This window comes from Sinohyriopsis cumingii, unplaced genomic scaffold (genome assembly GCF_028554795.1).
Source record: "Sinohyriopsis cumingii isolate HCF-2022 unplaced genomic scaffold, ASM2855479v2 utg000198l, whole genome shotgun sequence".
In the NCBI taxonomy this organism is placed as follows: Eukaryota; Metazoa; Mollusca; class Bivalvia; order Unionida; family Unionidae; genus Sinohyriopsis; species Sinohyriopsis cumingii.
The window spans coordinates 760,400-784,279 of record NW_028315875.1 but is presented as its reverse complement, the minus strand read 5'-3'; the positions used below and the strand labels follow the sequence as shown (position 1 = coordinate 784,279).

Below are 23,880 nucleotides of genomic sequence, written 5' to 3'. Positions count from 1 at the left end.
GGCTTTAACGCCATTTTTCAGCACACAATAGGCTATACATGGTGGGCAGTATTAATGGTGGAGGAAGAACCCGGGAAAACCCCGGAAAGAACCGCCGACCCACGAGAAGCTACTGGCAAGCTTTCTCACATACCATCATTGGCCGAATCCAAGACTCGAACCCACGCTGACATAGGTGAGATGGCAGCGATCCGTAACGGAGAGCGCTTTAGACCACTTGGCCACTCGGGGCCCCAAAGGATGGAATAAAAAAAATTTCACATCATGCCTGGTTTAACTCATTCAGCCCCAATCCCGCCTGTAGGCATGATGAGGCTGTACCCTACTTCTGAGCTATGCAGCATCAAGGTCATTTAAGATACACCAAAGTGGGTGGTATTACAAAAAAGCAGACAGATATAGCTCTACAATGATACCAAATAATCTAGACATTCTAGTTGCACTACAAAATACAGAGGGAAACACCTAATTTTTTGGACCCATTTTTTTTCTCACTCAAAATTCACTTGTGGTCGGAATCCAATTTTGTGTGCTGATTTTAGACCTTTTGGCCTCAGATCTAAGGAAGACTGGTCTGAACTGCATACAGACAGGTGAACCTTTGCAAAGACTATGATACGGTGGGCATTTGGAATAAAGAGTGGTCTCCAAATGAAAATGATGGGTCAATTAAGCAACAACAAAAAAACACAGACAAAAAAGAACTCCAACTTTTACTCTTCTGCCCATGTGCAAGCAAAATAACCAATGGAAAATGATGTTCCTAATACAACTAGGCATTAGGCTAATGGAAAATCTGCTGAAAGTCTTATGTATCAGGATGTATTCAGAAATAGCACCCAAAATGTCTTTCCTACTTGCATTTCAGGCAAAAATGACAAAAACCTCCAGGGACGAATGATTTAAGGAGCCTTGCTGTAAGACTAGTCTTCTTAACAAGCATTTACTGAACAATGTCAGCCTATTAAGTTGCCCAGGCATTTGAAGCAAGCAAATGGGTGTTTTGACCGTCTATCCATGAATCACACCTAAAATTGCCTTACCAATAAGCAAATGGGTGTTTTGACTGTCTATCCATGAATCACACCTAAAATTGCCTAACCAATATGCAAATGGGTGTTTTGACTGTCTATCCATGAATCACACCTAAAATTGCCTTACCAATAAGCAAATGGGTGTTTTGACTCTCTATCCATGAATCACTCCTAAAATTGCCTTACCATTTTAACTTTTAGGCATTTGAAGCAAGCAAATGGGTGTTTTGACTGTCTATCCATGAATCACTTAATGATTTAAGGAGCCTTGCTGTAAGACTAGTCTTCTTAACAAGCATTTACTGAACAATGTCAGCCTATTAAGTTGCCCAGGCATTTGAAGCAAGCAAATGGGTGTTTTGACCGTCTATCCATGAATCACACCTAAAATTGCCTTACCATTTTAACTTTTAGGCATCTGAAGCAAGCAAATGGGTGTTTTGACCGTCTATCCATGAATCACACCTAAAACTGCCTTACCAATAAGCAAATGGGTGTTTTGACTGTCTATCCATGAATCACACCTAAAATTGCCTTACCATTTTAACTTTTAGGCATCTGAAGCAAGCAAATGGGTGTTTTGACCGTCTATCCATGAATCACACCTAAAACTGCCTTACCAATAAGCAAATGGGTGTTTTGACTGTCTATCCATGAATCACTCCTAAAATTGCCTTACCAATAAGCAAATGGGTGTTTTGACTCTCTATCCATGAATCACTCCTAAAATTGCCTTACCATTTTAACTTTTAGGCATTTGAAGCAAGCAAATGGGTGTTTTGGCTGTCTATCCATGAATCACTCCTAAAATTGCCTTACCATTTTAACTTTCAGGCATTTGAAGCAAGCAAATGGGTGTTTTGACTGTCTATCCATGAATCACTCCTAAAATTGCCTTACCATTTTAACTTTTAGGCATTTGAAGCAGGCAAATGGGTGTTTTGACTGTCTATCCATGAATCACTCCTAAAACTGCCTTACCATTTTAACGTTTAGGCATTTGAAGCAGGCAAATGTGTGTTTTGACTGTCTATCCATGAATCACACCTAAAATTGCCTTACCATTTTAACTTTTAGGCATCTGAAGCAAGCAAATGAGTGTTTTGACTGTCTATCCATGAATCACTCCTAAAATTGCCTTACCATTTTAACTTTTAGGCATTTGAAGCAGGCAAATGGGTGTTTTGACTGTCCATCCATGAATCACTCCAAAAATTGCCTTACCATTTTAACTTTCAGGCATTTGAAGCAGGCAAATGGGTGTTTTGACTGTCTATCCATGAATCACACCTAAAATTGCATGAACCATTTAACTTTTAGGCATTTGAAGCAAGCAAATAGGTGTTTTGACTGTCTATCCATGAATCACACCTAAAATTGCATTAACCATTTAACTTTTAGGCATTTGAAGCAAGCAAATGGGTGTTTTGACTGTCTATCCATGAATCACTCCTAAAATTGAATTTACAATACGAAAATGGGTGTTTTGACTGTCTATCCATGAATCACTCCTAAAATTGCATTAACCATTTAACTTTCAGGCATTTGAAGCAAGCAAATGGGTGTTTTGACTGTCTATCCATGAATCACACCTAAAATTGCATTAACCATTTAACTTTTAGGCATTTGAAGCAAGCAAATGGGTGTTTTGACTGTCTATCCATGAATCACTCCTAAAATTGCATTAACCATTTAACTTTTACGCATTTGAAGCAAGCAAATGGGTGTTTTGACTGTCTATCCATGAATCACTCCTAAAATTGCCTTACCATTTTAACTTTTAGGCATTTGAAGCAGGCAAATGGGTGTTTTGACTGTCTATCCATGAATCACACCTAAAATTGCATTAACCATTTAACTTTTAGGCATTTGAAGCAAGCAAATGGGTGTTTTGACTGTCTATCCATGAATCACTCCTAAAATTGAATTAACAATAAGAAAATGTGTGTTTTGACTGTCTATCCATGAATCACTCCTAAAATTGCCTTACCATTTTAACTTTTAGGCATCTGAAGCAAGCAAATGAGTGTTTTGACTGTCTATCCATGAATCACTCCAAAAATTGCCTTACCATTTTAACTTTTAGGCATTTGAAGCAGGCAAATGGGTGTTTTGACTGTCTATCCATGAATCACTCCTAAAATTGCCTTACCATTTTAACTTTTAGGCATTTGAAGCAGGAAAATGGGTGTTTTGACTGTCTATCCATGAATCACACCTAAAATTGCATTAACCATTTAACTTTTAGGCATTTGAAGCAAGCAAATGGGTGTTTTGACTGTCTATCCATGAATCACACCTAAAATTGCATTAACCATTTAACTTTCAGGCATTTGAAGCAAGCAAATGGGTGTTTTGACTGTCTATCCATGAATCACTCCTAAAATTGCACTAGCCATTTAACTTTTACGCATTTGAAGCAAGCAAATGGGTGTTTTGACTGTCTATCCATGAATCACTCCTAAAATTGCCTTAATATTAAGAAAATTGGTGTTTTGACTGTCTATCCATGATTCACACCTAAAATTGCCTAACCAATATACAAATGGGTGTTTTGACTATCTATCCATGAATCACACCTAAAACTGCCTTAACATTTTAACTTTTAGGCATTTGAAGCAAGCAAGTGGATGTTTTGACTGTCTATCCATGAATAACACCTAAAATTGCCTTACCATTTTAACTTTTAGGCATTTGAAACAGGCAAATGGGTCTTTTGACTGTCTATCCATGAATCACACCTAACATTGCTTTACCATTTTAACTTTTAAGATTTGAAGCAAGCAAATGGGTGTTTTGACTGTCTATCCATGAATCACACCTAAAATTGCATTACCATTTTAACTTTTATGTAAGAAAGTTGTCACTCGAGTTTTCAAAGTGTAACAACAACATTAAATTACAGTGTGTTTACATGGAATGACATAATTTGCTAATGAAACAGGTCATTGTGACTTACTTGCCTTGGGTAAAATTAAGAGTAAAATACATCCTGACTGAATGAGATTGACTATCCATTAATCCCACCAAAGTCTGTCTTACCTCATTACTGTAATTTATGTGCAAGAATGTTGTTACATGAGTTTTTACAACAAAACAACAACATTAAAATTACAATGTGTTTACATGCATGACAAAATTTGCCAATGACATAGGTCAAAATGACCCATTTGCCTCAGGTAAAATTGAGAGCAGAAAACAAATTATTTGAACCAAGCCTAAAAACAGTAAATAATACAAACAGTATAAAACCAAAGTTTGTGAACAGAACTTAAAGCTGATTAGATGACTATTATTTTCACAGATAAAAGGAACTGGGTAGATGACTAATGTATTATTTTCACAAACAGATACAAGGAACTGGGTAGATGACTCAGATGTATTATTTTCATAAACAGATACAAGGAACTGGGTAGATGACTCAAATGTATTATTTTTACAAACAGATACAAGGAACTGGGTCGATGACTCAGACATATTATATTAACAAACAGATACAAGGAACTGGGTAGATGACTCAGATTACCATGTTCACCAACAGATAAAAGGAACTGGGCAGATGACTCAGATGTATTATATTAACAAACAGATAAAAGGAACTGGGTAGATGACTCAAATGTATTATATTCACAAACAGATAAAAGGAACAGGGTAGATGACTCAGATGCATCATTTTCTTAAACAGATACAAGGAACTGGGTAGATGACTCAGATGCATTTTTTTCACAAACAGGTAAAAGGAACCAGGTAGATTACTCAGATATATTACATTTGCAAACAGATACATGGAACTTGGTAGATGACTTGTGTACTGTACTCACAGACAGATAAATGGAACTGGGTAGATGACTCATTTACTATATTCACAAATGGAACTGGGTAGATGACTCATTTACTACAGACAGATAATTGGGTATATGACTCATGTAATATATTCACAGACAGATAAATGGAGCTGGGTAAATACATAAAAACACAATTACAACAAATGAAGAGATTCTGAGATACAGTACTTAACACGAATGCAAAAACTACACACTGGACAAAAATCTGTCAAATACTGAAGCAACCGATTGTCTCTCAAATTTTATCATTTGAAACCAAAATCAATATTTGAAGAAGAATGTAAAAAAAGAAAAGTTACATGCAGCAAATAGGACTGGATTATAAGTGGGTTACAGAAAACGTTTTTTAAAACATTGTTGCTTATAAAATTTAATGCTATATGACAGCTGCAATATGCCATGCTTACAGAACTAATAAAATGAAAGTCTCCCATGTTAAATTTGATTTTATTTCATCTCCATGCCTATGAAAAATGACAGTCTCCCATCCTAAATTTTAATTTATTTCATCTCCATCCTATGAAAATGAAAGTCTCCCGTGCTAAATTTTATTTTATTTCATCTCCATCCTATGAAAATGAAAGTCTCCCATGCTAAATTTTATTTTATTTCATCTCCATCCTATGAAAATGGAAGTCTCCCATGCTAAATTTTATTTTATTTCATCTCCATCCTATGAAAATGAAAGTCTCCCATGCTAAATTTTATTTTATTTTATCTCCATCCTATGAAAATGAAAGTCTCCCATGCTAAATTTTATTTTATTTCATCTCCATCCTATGAAAATGAAAGTCTCCCATCCTAAATTTTATTTTATTTCATCTCCATCCTATGAAAATGAAAGTCTCCCGTGCTAAATTTTATTTTATTTCATCTCCATCCTATGAAAATGAAAGTCTCCCATGCTAAATTTTATTTTATTTCATCTCCATCCTATGAAAATGAAAGTCTCCCATGCTAAATTTTATTTTATTTCATCTCCATCCTATGAAAATGAAAGTCTCCCATGCTAAATTTTATTTTATCTCCATCCTATGAAAATGAATGTCTCCCATGCTAAATTTTATTTTACTTCATCTCTAAGCATACGAAAATGAAAATGTCGAACACAAATTACCACTAGCATAATCAAAGTCCCCCATTACAATCAGTTTAATCAAAAGAACTGACAAACTGTCAAATATCAAATAAAATTAAGTTTATGTATTTTGGTACCATAAAAAGAATTTCTTATATCCATTTTTCTCATTTTTATTAGGTGCACATTTTATCTAAGAACCAAAAAAGATATTTCTTATTGCCAGGTTGATCTGATGAGTATCTTGGCACTAAGGCTGCTTACACACATCCTCTTCGCTTCTTTTGAAATATTAAATTTGTCGCAATGCAACTACATTCTTTACTAGTTTTGTTTAAGAAATCAATTCTACTCAATGGTACTGTACTTTGATTTTTTTTATAAAAAAAAACTCATTTAATTTCATACTGTTGTTTAGTTTTTTTGTTCTATAGCCCAAATGGAAATACACACAAGAAATGTTAACTTGCTTATCTACTATGTACTCTAACGGTTAATTACAATGCAAATGCACTGTCCAGTAAAGTCATGCTTGGACACTGAGGTATATTACAGCAATGTCATGCTAGTCTAAATAAGTTAATTACAATGCACTGTCCAGTAAAGTCATGCTTGGACATTGACAAATCTGTCAGCTGTGTCATGCCAGTCTAAATAAGTTAATTACAAAGCTTTGTCCAATAAAGTCAAGCTTGGACACTGGGATATATTTCAGATGTTTTATGCTAGTCAAAATAAACATAAATACTAAATCTGAACTTTCACATAACATCTCATGTTTAATTTTGATGCACATAAATAATCAAACGACTGACACATGTAAGAAACACCTATGCTGTGAGAAACCCTCACATCTGCATACAAGGATTAATCATTAACTGAAAACAGCCGAGAAACAGTCAGGCACTGTTATTCTTAACCAATCAAGCATCATGTAACAAATGATATATTACAAGCTGGTAGAATATTGTTTCATGATGAAATGAAGTCAAATAATGAAATACAGGCTATTATGGTAGCAATATGTAACATAACTAAGTTTTTCACCATACACTGGGTAAACATCAGTGTATGCCTTACACATATCAAAATATGTTATTCACTATTCTTTATACTGCCAAATTCTTTATATCTTAACTTTTCTGTAGATAAAATTGTGATACCCACAAAATAATGGTTTATTATACACGTGTCCTGTGTTTAATAGTGTTCTATACAGGCATATGCATGTGTAATCTTGTAGAAAATATCTTCCTTCTTGTGGGAGTCCATACCTTGATCTTTAACCTCTTTACCCATGAATAATATATTACTCTCTTCTAATTAAAAGCAACTGATATGAAAAGTTAAACTTAATTATCTCGCAGAAATTAATTTCCTCTTTGGAGGACAGCAGCCTTTGATGGTGACAATTGAACCCAAAAGCAATAGGTATATTTCTTCCCAAGAGCAAACAATTCATGAATTTTGTTGAAAGAAGAATTTGAAGAAAACAAGTTACTATATAATGCAGAAGCTAGGTCCTTCTTGGGGTCACTGACCTTGAACATTGACCTCAATGTTCACAGCTAGCTAGCTTGCCATAACATCAATCTATCATGTACAGTTTTGCAATTTCAGTAACTGTACAGAAACTATTTCCTATGTTTGTGCCAATGTGACTTTATCCTTTGAACTTTTGCAAGATGAATCAAGAATGCTTAAATCAAATAACCATTCATCCCTGTGTGTGATGGCTACATTTAAATAAAACAGGTGATCATATATAGTGTACACAAAGGCCTACCCCATTAATAGTGTATACGGATCTTTTTCACAATGACCAATCTCTAATCACTTTACAGGACAATGGATAAATTGCTATTATGACATCAGAGACATTTTGGTTTCATAGGAAGTGCAGAGTTCTTGAGAAGTAACTGTAAATTAAAGAATGTTCTGCTGTCTGCATATCCATTTTAATGTATTATTAAAAGCTTGGTGAAGAGACTGAAAAAAAATCAGTACATGCAGACAAGCTCTAAAAAGCAAACAGCAAATTAGAGGGAAAAGCTATTTTAATGTCTGCATGGTTCCACCCACCATGGTGATTTGGCTGAAAACCATGCTTTGATGCATCCATATTGTATATGACAAAACACAACATAAGATCGTAACACACAAAACTTTTAACTGTTAATATTGCAATATGCTGTCTGAAAAGTGCCATCAACTTTTTACCATTTGATAATGTACCCTAGAACTTTACCTCACAATTTTTACCAACATTAGGACAAGTTGCACATCCGAGTACCTTCATGCCATCAAGTTCTGGATATAAGTTTGCAGCACTGACTCTTATTTTGCAACCATGACTCTTATTTTGCAACCATGACTCTTATTTTGGAGTACTGTCTCTTATTTTGCAGTACTGACTCTTATTTTGGAGTACTGTCTCTTATTTTGGAGTATCGACTCTTATTTTGGAGTATTGGCTCTTATTTTGGAGCATTGACTCTTATTTTGGAACATTGACTCTTATTTTGCAACCATGAATCTTATTTTGGAGTACTGACTTATTTTAGAGTATTGGTTCTTATTTTGGAGTATTGACTCTTATTTTGGAGTATTGACTCTTATTTTGGAGTACTGACTCTTATTTTGGAGTACTGACTCTTATTTTGGAGTACTGAATCTTAATTTGCAGTATTGACTCTTATTTTGCAATATTGTCTCTTATTTTGCACTATTGACTTTTTTTGCACTAGTGAATCTTATTTTCCAGTAATGAATCTTATTTTGCACCAGTGAATCATTTTTTTTTTACCAGTGAGTCTAATTTTCTAGTAATGAATGTTTTAATTTGCACTAATGAATCTTATTTTGTAGCAATTAATCTTATTTTGCACTAGTGAATCTTTTTTTTTTGTACAAGTGAGTCTAATTTTCTAGTAATGAATCTTATTTTGCACTTTTGGATCTTATTTTATAGTTGTTGTTGTTGTTGTTGTAGGGTTTAACACCATTTTTCAGCACACGATAGGCTATACATGGCGGCCAGTATTAATGGTGGAGGAAGAACCCAGGAAATCCCCAGAAAGAACCACCGACCCTTGAGAAGCTACTGGCAAGCTTTCTCCCATACCCACATTGGCCAAATCCGAGACTCGATCCCACGCAGACAGAGGTGAGATGGCAGTGATCCGTAACGGAGAGCGCTTTAGACCACTCGGGGCCCCTATTTTATAGTAATGAATATTTTAATTTGCACTTTTGAATCTTATTTTGAAGTAATAAATCCTTTAATTTGCACTTTTGAATCTTATTTTATTGTAATTAATCTTATTTTGCACTAGTGAATCTTATCTTCCAATACTGAAACTTATTTTGCACTAGTGAATATAATATATACTTATAAATTGTTTTTATGGTATTATTAAAGGTCTTCTCTTCAAAACATTTGAGATGCATATGCAGAGTCTTTAAGTATAGGGAAAGGAGTTTTCTGTCAAAATCATGGTGTTTATACTGGTAAAGACTAAGTCATTTACTGCATTGAATAAAGTGGTCCTCACAAGGGATACAACAAACAACAGCCAATTAATTCAGGGTTCATATGCTTCTCCTCAACTGAAATTCAAGGACTTTTCCAGGATATTTCATGGCTTCAAAATAAATTTCCAGTACTTCAAATACTGAGACTAAATGTGAAAATATACAGAATGACAAGTGTTATAAATAAAACAAGCTGAAATACCAATACAACATAGCATGATTGTCACTGAATTGATCAATCCAATATTCCAAGAAAAGTTTGACAAAAGAAATGGTTAAAAATAATTTATTTCAAAGACTTTAAAACTAAAATGTCAATTTTCAAGGATTACAAGGCTTTAAATTTATCAAACCCAAACCCTGCACTTTCAAGGAAGTGTATGAACCCTGTTACATCAGGAAAACCCACCATGGCTTTGCCAACTACATGTGCTGTAGTTGTATACCCATAAATATTTAATTTAGGCCTGGCTCATTTTCAATTTGTAATTTTGAAGTTAAGCTAACTCTCTCTCTCTCTCTGCCTATTTTTAAAATAATGAAAAATTAAAACCATCTTCTTTCAAAGTTTTTGAGCAAATATATATTCAACATGCAACACAAAATATGCAGGTGAACATTTTTCCCCTAAACACTTCTACCCCTTAAAGAGATAATGTAACCAAACATTATGAATATTAAAAGGTTACATGTCATGTGTACGTCATGCTGTCAAAGCAAAAAACATGACATGCTATCAATTGACTGAGCAGCTGACATGTCATCTTGTGAATGGAAATTCACACATGTACTGAAACCTTAGAGGGGAAGGAAAGCTTGGTGTACTGAAGCAAATAGTGTACACACGCTACATTCACTTCCCAGCATAAAAAGTACATCGTTTATAAAATCAGAACTGTCCTCTGGATCTCTCTATGCCTTTTGAGACTAGATCCTAATTCGTAACTTAAAACTAACATAGCACCAATGTTGATGTGTTAAACTAAGTTGGTATAACAAGAGGAGATAATCCATGAAGTCAGCATGGATTCCTGGGTCTGCCCTTATCCATCATGCAGCCCCACTCCTGGAATCATAACATGGAAACTATTTATATCCATGACCGATGTGCTGTATTTCCTCATTGGTTAAGTCGATGGACTTGTGACCAGAAGTTTGGTTTAATTCCCACCATCTGATTAGCCTAGATCTCCATCATAATCTAAATACAAGATCATTTTGTTGTTGTTATAGGGTTTAACTCCATTTTCAGCACAAGACAGGCTATACATTGCGGCCATATAAATGGTGTAGGAAGAACCCTGGAAAACCCCAGGAAGAACCACCAACCCACAAGAAGCTACTGGCAAGCTTTCTCACATACCCAAGTCAGCCATGTCCAAGACTAGAACCCACACAAACAGGTGAAATGGCAGTGATCTGTAACGGTGAGCGCTTTAGACCACTTGGCCACTCAGGGCCGCAAATACAAGATCCCTATACCAGCTAATATAGCAAATCTGATTTAAATAAGTGGCCAGAAAATATGTCTGGACTGTTTACAAGCTGATCAGAAATATTGCCTCTGGAGTGTTTTCAAGCTTCACTAATCAGACGCAAACCACCTCATTAATATGTGCACATCACTCATAAATGAAATCATCCAAGATAATGTTGATACAAGCTTACATACCAAATCTGATCAGAAATATGGTCTATAAGATGCTTACAATCTGATTAGAGATATGGCCTCTAAAATGTTTCCAACATGATTAGAAATTTGGTCTCCAGTGTTTCCAGACTGATCGGAAATCTGGCCTCTAGTCTTTACAAGCTGATCAGAAATCTGGCATTAGAGTGTTTACCAGCTGATTTCTTCTGTACAAATGATGCCAATCTCCAACAGTGGGTTTGATGTTCCTGAGTTTGCAGTGGAGTTTTCATTCCACATATCTTGCCAAGCAGGATAAACATGCTGAATGACATAAGGTTTCCAGGGTACTGATAAGCTCTGCCATCAGATGTAAGATCGCCTCCCTAATATGTGAGGACATTGCTCATAGCTGAACTCATCCAAGAACCTGAGTATGCAAATCTGAATTGAAAAAAGGACCTCTTGAATATTCACGAGCTCAGCCAATCAGATGCAAGATCACCTTATTAACATGCATGGATGTCTTACATAAATAAATCATCCAAGATTTGATGGCATAAGTTTACATAATAAAACTTAACATGACAATAAAATAAAATTTTGTCAAACTACATTTAATTATATGACTGAATTGACAAATTAAGCAAAACAGTGAAAACAAATAATGTGAATTCTTGGTTAAAAAAAGGCTCAGAATTGAAGATTTGTCTCTTTAACCTAGCACAAAGCTAACAACCCAAGAGGAAAGAGAAAAGTCAAGATTAATACAACAGCAATAAAGTTTTCATGACTTCTACTATAATAATATTTAAATTGCTAATGCAAACAAATTTATATCCTACTTGTTTGGCTGTTCAGAGTGGACTTTAAAGTCCACTGTAAATAAGTTTACAAGAATAAAACAAAAAATGAAATAAAACAAGCAACAAAACCCAATATCACAAACTATATTTTGTGACTGTAAAACACATATAAACCTGATACTGACCATAACTTTATAAATCTGACAAGTCCATAATTTATAAATCTGACAAGTCCATAATTTATAAATCTGACAAGTCAATAATTTATAAATCTGACAAGTCCAAAAATGAAGTAAAACATTCTGAAAACTACAAATGGCATGAAAATTTAATCAAGCCATATACCTATGAATTCAAAAATGGTTACCAGTTTTTGCTTAATCTTTCTAAGAAGAATTCCAACAAGTTCAAAAATGTGTACAAAATTAAAAAAATACTGTAATGGTTTGAAAATCATATCAGATATGAATAGAAGTATTTCTACCAAAAAATGTCAATGATGCATAGTTTTTGCACAATCTCGCCAGCAACTTCCTTCAGAGGGAATGAAGGAAGTATGGACATGACAAAATCTAGATGCTCCCAGTGTAGGAAGTAGGGACATGATACAAAACAAAAATTTATGAAGATTACTTAAAATATATAAGTTGTAACATGATCTTTGAAGTTTATAATCGTGTGACAAAGATTTCAATTCTTTTCTGCTTTCTTTGACTTGATAATGAAAAATATAGATGAATCTTACAATATTTTCTCAGCCTTTTTGATTTATATTTTATGGGTGATGATTACACCTTTGAAGTGTATCCATCAATTTTAAAAAGGTAAATTCTAATGTGACAATCATACGGTTACATGTACACTGAACAGTCAATATCAGAAGTAAATTCTACTGCGAAAATCATATGGTTACATGTACAACAAACAGTCAATTTCTAAAACTAAGTTCTAATGTGACAATCATATGGTCACATGTACACCAAACATTCAATTTTATAAAGTTAAATTCTAATACGACAATCATATGGTCACATGTACATCAAATAGTATTACCAATATTACCTTCTGCTCTCCCTTCTCTGGTGAGAAAAACATTATATCGACTTTGCGGGCCTCCCGTGGAGCAGCATCCCCTTCTAACTGCTCTTTCAAAACCCTTGCGGCTGGGTGCTGCCTTAACTGGTCCCTCCCTGACAATGTTTTGTTCGGTGGTGTGTTCATCAATAACAGGTCCTCATCCTCACAACTAAAATGCAGTAATATTGGAATTTAACTGATACTAGATCAAAGTCCACAACAAAATAAGGCATGTAACTAACAAATATTTCCAACCTCATCCCAAGATTCTTTTAGGATTTTAACAGTAAAATGATACAGCATTGACTAACATTCACAAATTGCAAGTTTAAATGTGAAAAATGGAATGGTTTGGTTCACATACTGGATGTCAGCTTGTCCCCATTTTCATTTGGGACAAATCAGACATCAATAGAAGAGATTTGGTAAAAAACCCATGTCAGAAGAGTTCCTTGCGGGGACTGGGTTCTATTGGCTGAAAAGAATTTCCAAGAGTTCAAGACAAGTCATATCTTCCTTTTAACTGTCAAATGTTGAAACCATCTGATATCATTCAGTGATAGCAAGATTGTAAAATTAGCAACTGTAGTACACATACTGGATGTCAGCTTGGCACCATTTTCAAATAGGACAAAGCAGACATCATAAGATTCTGAAGTCTTTTAGTGAAAACCCATAACATAATGATCATCCATTAGGGTGGAGTAGAGACAAGAAGATTTTGAAGACATCATAAGAGGTGTTTTGGTAAGATCACCATGTTTATATGACCATCCATTCATGACAAGTAGCAATAAGATTTTCAAGATGACCATTGTGGTGGCTATACTGGACTTAAGAACAGCACCATGTTCATGTAGGACCAACCAGACATGATAATCAACCCTTGCTAATTATGACCATCCATTCTGAAGGAGTAGTAATAACAAGACTTTCAAGATGGCTGCCATGGTGGCCATATCTGATATGAAGTCAATACCATTCATCATTTAGGACTATCTAGACATTATAATGTCTTCAAGAAAATCCCATACTGATATCACCATCCACGAAGGATATCAAGCAATAATAAAATGGAGACTGGTGGCCATAGCATCAGATCGGCATCATTTTAGTTTAGAACCAACTAGATATTATAATAAGTCTTTTGGTGAAACACCACATTCTGATATAAGCATCCTCTCAGGAAGAGTAGCAATAAAGTTTTCAAGATGACTGTCATGGTGGCCATATTGGACATCAGAGTGGCACCATTTTCACTGAGGACAACATGACATGATAAGTGGTCATGTTTATATGACCATCCATTCAGGAGGAGTAGCGATAACAAGATTTTAAAATTGACTACTATGGTGGCCATATTGGATGTTTAAGCAGCAAAATTTCATTAAGGACCAACCAGACCATGGGATACATGTGTGTGTAATGTTTCAGGGCAATCCTCCAAGTGGTTTAGGAGGAGCAATGATAAGAAACCAATGCTTGTGATTGATGGATGGTAGATGATGGACAACAGACCATCTTTGATAAATAAAAGTCACTTTTTGTGAAATTGTATTTGTTCAGTAACTTGGTTGCTTCTTGCCAATCGCTAATTTCACACACAATATCATTATGGTAAAAGAAATTTTCATTTTAAATGTTAGTTTCACACATGTTACATTGTCACTATCAGAATTGTCCCAAGGCAACAAATCAACATTCTCATTAACATATCTAAGTAGGCATCATGAACCATAGTAATGAAACATCATCACTAGTTATTACATGTTTGCTCACAAAACAGCGGACACATCTCTCCATGCAAAATAAATCATATTGGTTTTCGACAACACATATAACTCATTCTCAATTTTTGGGGTCAAGGCTAGCAATGGTATCTGTGAAATAAAGCAATCGATACATTAACATCCGTGTCCTTTTCATTGTGGCTTTGTGTCTAAAGAGACATTTTTCTTCTATTTCAGACCGGCAAATTTTCATCCAATTTTATAACAGTCAAAATTCAAATAAACACAACAGAGATTAATTTCAAGCAGTACTCTTTAAGTCAAAATACAGGTATAAAACATTAGCTAAAATGATAATTCTAAATTATTTAGTCCGAAAAGTACAAAACAGAAATATTTATTTTCAAGACTGAACCAGCAACCATGATTCTAAAATACTGATTATGAACTGTGTGTGATTAGTACTGTTCTATTACCTGATGCCTTTGTTATTTACTGATTATTAATTGTGTGTGATTAGTACTGTTCTATTACTCTGTTACATGGTGCCTTTGTTATTTACTGATTATGAATTGTGTGTGATTAGTACTGTTCTATTACTCTGTTACCTGGTGCCTTTGTTATTTACTGATTATGACTTGTGTGTGATTACCGGTAGTACTGTTCTATTATCTGGCGCCTTTGTTATTATGCCTTATATTATTTGAATCACTACCATTGTTTATCTGGGGGGCCCCGAGTGGCCGAATGGTCTAAAGCGCTCTCCGTTACAGATCACTGCCATCTCACCTCTGTCTGCGTGGGTTCGAGTCTCGGATTCGGCCAATGTGGGTATGGGAGAAAGCTTGTCAGTAGCTTCTCGAGGGTCAGTGGTTCTTTCCGGGGATTTCCTGGGTTCTTCCTCCACCATTAATACTGGCCGCCTTGTATAGCCTATCGTGTGCCGAAAAATGGCGTTAAACCCTACAACAACAACAACAACATTGTTTATCTGGCTTTGGTGCACCAGAAAACAAAAGCATCAAAATTGAGCTTACTGTCTGGGCAGACCACACAGATCAAATGCTGTAACCAATGAAATGTTGTAAATAAAAGGAACAACATTTTCTAAATACATAGTAATTAGGAACTGCACAAGTGAAATTAAAGTCAAAGGTTCACACAGAGAAAATACTGTATCCAAGAAAGTAATAACCAATCTCTACTGCATAAGCAAATGAAGAAAAATATCAAAATGATGACCGGGAACCTGAACATGACCCCAAGGTAAAAGGGGCAAGCCTGCATGTCAAGATGAGTTGTTTTAGCGTTATGATTTATGCCCAGTAAGATACAAATCTAAGCTTTAATGAACTGATTTACTTCCCACCAATATAGACTTTACAAAAAACCTGTACTAAAATAGCACATACAATTCCCATGTTGAAATATGGATGATCTGAGAGAAAAAAACTGCATGCAACAAATAAGCTAAAAATGAACCATATTAAATATAACAAGTGACATGCATAAAGTTGTCTCCCTTGCTGAAGCAACTGTCTGGGGTAACACTAGAAACAGTATTATCATAATACGTTACCTCCCCTGCAGTAGAAACAGTCCCAAGTAACAACAGTATTGCCACAAAACATGACATGCAGGGTCGTCAACCTAAACAGTGACAAGAAAACAATATCCTTGGGTCTGACTTGCTTTGCAGCTGAGACAAATTATATGCAAAGGAAAAAAAAACTGGAGATATTTCCAATTCTTTTAGCTTGTTCTATATCCTTACCCAGTATCAGTTGATTCTGCCGATTTACTAGGCACTTCTGTTTCCTCAGGGCCTACAGCACCTATAAAAGTTAAGAAAATCTCAATGAATTCCAATGACTGACATCAAAACCTGTTGCTTACAGCAGGATGAACCCTCTTGATGAATAATACAATTGCAATCATTTCAATCAGTCTCTGGCAACCCAGCTGGTATTGATTATATTCATAAACTGCAACTTCTAATCCATATCCCAGCTGCTGCTGCTGTTGTTGCTTAGTGCCACTACACTACCAGATTCACAAAACAGGATAAAAACAGCCAGCAACATTTTAATGGGATTTAGAAAGAAAACAACTTGTTAAAGTACAAGAGCTGCAGGTGAGTACCTGTAATTAATGGCAAGGTTAATCAGATAAAATTAATATGCAAACTTGTACATGATGTCTCCTTTATTAAGTAATCAAGTGTCTTAAACTGTCTTTACAAGATTCTGTAAACCAAATTATTGCAAAAATAACCTTAAGTAAAAATCAGCTGTGTTAAGGGGATATTATTCTCATGTTGCAGCGGTGGCTGCTAGGAACATATTTAACAGTGTCTGTGATATGAAGAGAAGCAATTCATTTATCTTTAATTCTGATCATGAAAATCACTGAAGTTTCAAGAAAACATTTAGAAATCAAAAGACTTCAATGAATATCATTTATACCAACTTAAAAGTTGAATAGAACCACAAACAACATAGACCCTGATTGCTGTCCAGTAATGCACTAGCTGAGCAGGGTTTATGATGTTTGTTCTAATGACTACTCATTCAAACTGCATGGACCCAGATCTGCCAACACTTTATGCAATGGGAGACCTGGGTCAGTGCAGATTGTAGCTGGATTCAACTTACAAGTATAAGCACTGCTCTGAAGTTGTGCCACATCAAAGGTCACCTCTAGTTAGCATAACCTCCCTAAGATATCTGTTGCAGTTTGTTTCACCATAATATTTCAGTAATATACCGCTCCTGTGGCCTAGTAGTTAAAGCGTCCGCCTCTGATGCGGGAGGTCGTGGGTTTCGATCCCCGACCGAGTCATATCAGAGACTTACAAAAATGGTACTAACAGCTGCCTCGCTTGGCGTTCAGCATTAAGAGGTTAGTGTTAGGACTGGTTGGCCTGGTGTCAGGATAATGTGACTGGGTGGGACATCATGCTACATGTCTGCGGCATGATGCCCCAGTGCTAGACATCACTATAAACTGCCACATTGCAGACATCATAGCGTTATGACTGAAAAATTGTTAAAGCTACGTTCAATATCAAAATCACATCACATCATATATTTCAGTAATACACAGGTACCTTTAACAACTAGTCACCTGTCTTGATAGGCCACTTTCTGACCGTGATGGTCAGTTACATGACAGGACAGACTTAGATATGCACATAAACAGCTGCATGCCCTTTAATATTAGGTTGTCCTGGGTTTGACTCCCATTCTGGTCATAAATTTTTCTCCCCTGTAACATGTACTTGCACACTGCAGTTTTTTTCTCCCAGCCTGATCCAAGGATATGGGCAATTTAGGCTGTATAACAAAAGTTAACACAGTTTAGTTTTAATGGCACAATACAAACCATCCCTGTGTTTAAATCTTCTATGTATGTGATAGTAATGCATTGCCGACTCGGAAAATTATTGTATAAAATGTCTCAAAGATTTGGTGATTTGGTTATGGTATGCAGGCTTAAATTAAACTTTATTTGTAGAAACCATTACTTTCTTATTAGATTTACAATGACCTTAACCTCTGACCTTCAGACCCCAAAATTACAGTTTTCTTTATTACCCTAAGTGCAAACCAAATGCACAGTTTGATCACAGAACTAAGACTAGAACAAAGATTATTCTGGTAAAACCATTCTTCTTTAGTATCAATGATCAAGACATTCTTTCAGTCATTGGGAAACTGAACCTTCTGACCACAAAATCATAATTTTCTAAGTGCAGGCCAGTCACAAAGTTTAGTCCAAATTTGTATCATAAAAGTTGTGAAGAAATCATTTTTCCTTTTTCACTCACATAAGCCTTCTCCCTGCCTAAAGTGCAAGCCATCCACAAAGTTTGGTCCAGACCTTTCATGTAGAACCAATGTTTTTGTGCATAATTTTTCTTCTTTGGGTCACAGTGACCTTGACCTTTGACCTTTTACTAAAAAAAAATTCAAGTTGAATATGATAAACATCTTCCTTACCCAAAGTGCAAGACATCACCAAAGTTTAATAATGATACAAGGTGGGGAACTCAAGATATTATTTATAAATAAAATAGATGGATCAACAGAAAATGAACAGACATGATCATAAAATAATACAATCAACCTTATGAAGAGAAGGTGACAGAGATGTGTATGGGAGGGGAGATTGCCATTACATAATGTTGTATTGTATTTCTTGATTATTCTAAAGTGCTAACTAAAAATCAATGTTATCAGTATATTGTGCAAATTATCCCCAAAGAAATCTTGACTGAGGATCATTGATTTTGAGTCCCAGAATGTTAACCCTGTATGCTTAATCATCAATTTGTAGCAAGAGCAAATATGTGTACGGAAACAATGCAGCCTTACGCATTGGCAGGTCCTTCCTTACCTATGATCTCTTAAAAGACCTTTTCTCATCATTTTACATGTCCATCTAAGACCAGAATCTAGCTGACTATATTGACCTATTATGCACTTGAAGCAATGGTCAGGTCTTCTGCACACCCTGCACATGCATTTGGTATACATGCATATGAACCCAATCTCTGCTGCCCTAACAATGATCACCGAAGTGTGACAGTAACAATTGAAATACCCCACAAACATATCTGAGTTGTACACAAGTCTGTGCAGCTGCTGATGACTCTGTAAGGAACACTTAATTATCTCCTACAATCACTCAACAACAGTGAATCATGAATTTACCCAAGGAAATCCTCAAATACCATTTTAACTCTTTTACCATACACATCCAAATGTGACCTGTTAAAAGACATCTCTATCATTGTGGTAAATCAGCATGCATGATGATTATATGATTCATAATTTCAAGTGAAGAGCATTGACCCTTATCTGCCTGAACTTTATATGCCAGATGTGGGTGTGTGTTGTTCATTTACGAATTGCAGAAAACAGCAATGGAACCTGATCTGCCAGAATAAGTGCCAGAAAACCAGGGTGAGTTCTGCTCATTCTATTCATGATTTCCAACAAGTAACATAAACCTGTATCTGCCAGCAAATATCCTTAGATCTGGGTGTGTGATGTTCATTATCGTCATTTCCAGCAAACAGCAGGAATGTGCTGTTTATTCTATTCATAATTTCCAGTAAATAGGATGGACTCTGATCTGCCATCACATAAAGTGCCTGTAGATCAGGGAATGTGCTGTTTATTCTATTAATAATTTCCAGTAAATAGGATGGACTCCGATCTGCCAGCACATAAAGTGCCTGTAGATCAGGGAATGTGCTGTTTATTCTATTCATAATTTCCAGTAAACAGGATGGACTCCGATCTGCCAGCACATAAAGTGCCTGTAGATCTGGGAATATGCTGTTTATTCTATTCATAATTTCCAGTAAATAGGATGGACTCCAATCTGCCAGCACATAAAGTGCCTGCAGATTGGAAAGTGAGTTGTTCCATTCATGATTTCTAACAAGCAGATTGGACTGTAATCTGTTCTTAGCACATTATGTGACAGATGATCAAGGTATGTGCTATTCATTCTATTCATGATATCTAGCAAACTGCATGGACCCTGATGAGCCATCATATTATGTGACAGATGATCAAGACCTGTGTGGTTCATTCTATTCATGGATGCTGATCTGCCAGCACATTAAGTCCCTTTAGATCAGGGTGTGTGGTACTCACTATATGCAAGATTTCATGCACAATGCAGGGATTCTCATCAGCAGATCATGGTATGAGCCATTCATTCATTTCATGATTTCAAACAAACAGCAAGCATGGTCCCTAATCTGCCAGCACATAAATTTCATTAGCTCCTTAAAGAGTTAATCAGTGAATTTGATAACATTACCAGATTTGAATATTCCATGCATCTCTGATCATTTGTGCATCAAATATGCACATTAATTCCAAAATTAGCCATTCCTTGACAATTTAAGAATTTCCAAAAACCCAGGGTACATTTTAATGATGTCACCAAATTTGATTATTCTTTGAGTATTTGATCATTTGTGCATCAATACTGAACATAAATTAACCATGTCTTGACAATTTGTAAGAAATTTTCAAAAATCTTGTTCACACCCTATGCCATGATTACATCTCTTGGGCTTGTACCCTATGCCATGATTACATCTCTTGGGCTTGTACCCTATGCCATGATTACATCTCTTGGGCTTATACCCTATGCCATGATTACATCTCTTGAGCTTGTGCCCTATGACTGAGATATGTAACCTCCACATAATTTATGATTGACCTGTTTGGGTGGTATAAAAAGGAAAAAGATGTAATCCTACTATAATACTAAATAATCTAGACTTTAATAATGTATTAAAAAATACAGCTGAGAAAACGTTTGAGACCCAATATTTTCAAGCTGAAAATTACTTGTTTTGAAACCAGAGTCGGTGCCCAGATTTTAGACTTGGCCTCAGATCTAAAGCAGACTGGTCTGAACTGCACACAGATTAACCTGGGGCCCCCAAGTGACTGAGTGGTCTAAGGCGCTCTCCGTTACGGATCACTGCCATCTCACCTCTGTCTGCGTAGGTTCGAGTCTCGGATTCAGCCAATGTGGGTATGTGAGAGAGCTTGCCAGTAGTTTCTCAAGGGTCAATGGTTCTTTCCGGGGATTTCCCTGGTTCTTCCTCCACCATTAATACTGGCCGCCATGTATAGCCTATCGTGTGCTGAAAAATGGCGTTAAATCCTACAACAACAAGAGATTAACCTTTGCACAAAGTAAGACCAGATCAGGATTAATAATGTACTAAGAGACAAAAATTGTGGGGCCCCGAGTGGCCGAGTGGTCTAAAGTGCTCACCATTATGGATCACTGCCATCTCACCTCTCTCTGCATGAGTTCGAGTCTCAGCCTCGGCTAACATTGGTACATGAGAAAACCTGCCAGTAGCTTCTCGTGGTTCTTCCCAGGGTTTTCCAGGGTTCTTCCTCCACCAATTATACTGGCCACAATGTATAGCCTATCTTGTGCTGAAAAATGGCGTTAAACCCTACAACAACAACAACAACAAAATTTTTGGGTCCAATGCCCAAAAAGAAATTAAATGTTCACCCTTCTGCATATATGTGCATGAAATAGCCAATGAAAAATGTCTTTCATATACCTTAGAACTTCCTGCTGAATAAATGCATTTCAGGCAAAAATGAAAAGAACCTGCGAGTGAAAAGACTTAAGAGCCAGCAGCAGATCAGGATGTGTACAGTTCATTCTATCTGTGAACTCCAATTCAATCATGAGTGTATATGTAGTCATGACTAGCTATGCCTGCTACCATAAATATCAACAGACTGTTCTACCTGTTGACCTAAAGTGGAAAATTACAGCTGGCTCCCTCTAGAAAGTCCTTTCTGGTGAATCAGGTGGGTGAACAGTTATGCTGACAACATGACAAAGAGCTTTGTGAGCAGTGTTGGGCATCAGCTCAGATGCAGTTACAAAGGTAGAAATAGCCATCCAATGCATTCAGAGTCATGTCCAGACATCTGGACATTGTCATGCCACTGGATTCAGACAGGCCTGGACAAGAGAGTGAGGATGACTCTACAAACTTTCCCTTCACTTAAATCCAACTCATGTGCAAGTTATGAAATTGTTCCCCTACCAGATACCTTCAAGTCCTGTGGTGATGACTGAGTGGCAAAGCAGTAGGTGCAGATACACAGAGAGCTGCAGCTCCACACATGCAAACAGCTTAGGGCATATGGTCAGTTTTCATCTGACTGAAGCAGGAGTGGAACTCAATAGCCCCTGGGTAAATGAGTGCCCTGTTTTAGGATCACTTTGCAAACTTCTATATCATGAGGAAAATGCAACAATAATGGTCTCCCCCTCCTGAGGAAATGCACTGAACATAACCTTATTATCAACAACATGCATTGTATGCACCCATACTCAAAACTCTGGTATCTCACTGACTTTGTCATTTGTCAGGAGAAGTGACAGGCAGAATGTACAATATATATATATATATATATATATATATATATATATATATATATATATATATATATATATATATATATATATATATATATATATATATATATATGAGGTCTTATTAATACAACTTGATAACTTGGGAACTGTTCAAGACATCTATGCCTTGGTGCCTTCTGTAAAACTTGCTTAAATTCTACTGAGCAGTTTCTAAGAAGTTATTTAAAAGTTTTTTTTTTTACTTTTAGTAATGGGGGCCATATATGATGGCACACTGGCATGATCTGAATAAATTTGAATGACCTTCATGAGGTGATGCTCAATACCAAATTGGGCCCATCATATTTTTTTAACAAGGAATCAATTAAATGTTGTTAAGTTTTTAGTAATGGTGGCCATGTTTGATGGTGGACAAGCATCAGCTGCAAAAGTCTGAAAGCCCTCAATACCAGGATGCTTTCTGTGAAATTTATTCAAATTCTGTTGAGCAGTTTATGAGACAAAATCATTCCAAGGTTCTTTTATTTTTAATATTGGTGGCCATATTTTATGGCAAATTGGCATCATATGTACAAGCCTCTTCATGCCAAGATGCTTTCTTTAAAATCTGGTGAGATTTTGAAAAGCAGTTGTTAAGTCATTTTTAACTTTTTTTTATATATTTTGTAACGGCAGCCATGACTGATGATAGATTGAATCATATATACAAAATTCAAAGCCATCTTTGTCAAGATGCTTTTTGTCAAATTCTGCTGACCTGTTTTTGAGAAGTCATTTAAAGCTTGTGTATTTTAAGTAATAGAGTCCAATATAATGGCAGATATTTAACATTTCAATAAAACTGAAAAAATGCACATGCCATGATGCTTTCTTTTAACTCTACTTAAATTCTTTTGAGGCACTTTTAATGGCAGATTGGCATTATTTGCAAACAATTTGTAAGATTTTTGTGCTATGATGTTTTCTGTCAAATTTGGCCAAATTAAAAAGAGTTTTTAATACTCTGGTACAGTTCTGTGGAATAAACTTCCACTACATGTAAAATCTGCTGAAAATATTAGAGTATTTAAGAAAAGATATCATGAGCATGTATGTGTTTCTAATAGATAATGGAATTTAGTATTTTAATACTAAACATGTTAAAATAAATACTAATTATTGCTATCTTCATATAATGTGCATTGTTATACTCTCCT

General features: G+C 35.7%; 1 protein-coding gene and 1 long non-coding RNA gene across 11 annotated transcripts in view; one reads left to right on the top strand and one right to left on the bottom strand.

The window, feature by feature from the left end:
- LOC149774557 (uncharacterized) overlaps positions 1-23,880 on the bottom strand; it is a 164,827-nt gene that overhangs the window by 75,218 nt on the left and 65,729 nt on the right. For all 8 annotated transcript variants that reach the window (XM_089945067.1, XM_089945069.1, XM_089945066.1 and 5 more), the window contains 2 exons: positions 16,509-16,569; positions 12,990-13,173 (listed from right to left, as the gene is read on the bottom strand). In XM_089945067.1, the coding sequence (XP_089801193.1) occupies positions 12,990-13,173; positions 16,509-16,569 (245 nt within the window). The remainder of the gene's footprint in view (positions 1-12,989; positions 13,174-16,508; positions 16,570-23,880) is intronic.
- LOC149774558 (uncharacterized) overlaps positions 16,676-23,880 on the top strand; it is a 69,516-nt gene continuing 62,311 nt past the window's right edge. The window contains exon 1 of one of the 3 annotated variants that reach the window (XR_016416795.1): positions 16,676-16,868. This is a non-coding gene — a long non-coding RNA (uncharacterized LOC149774558). The remainder of the gene's footprint in view (positions 16,869-23,880) is intronic. The other 2 variants (XR_016416791.1, XR_016416793.1) reach the window with 2 other exon arrangements.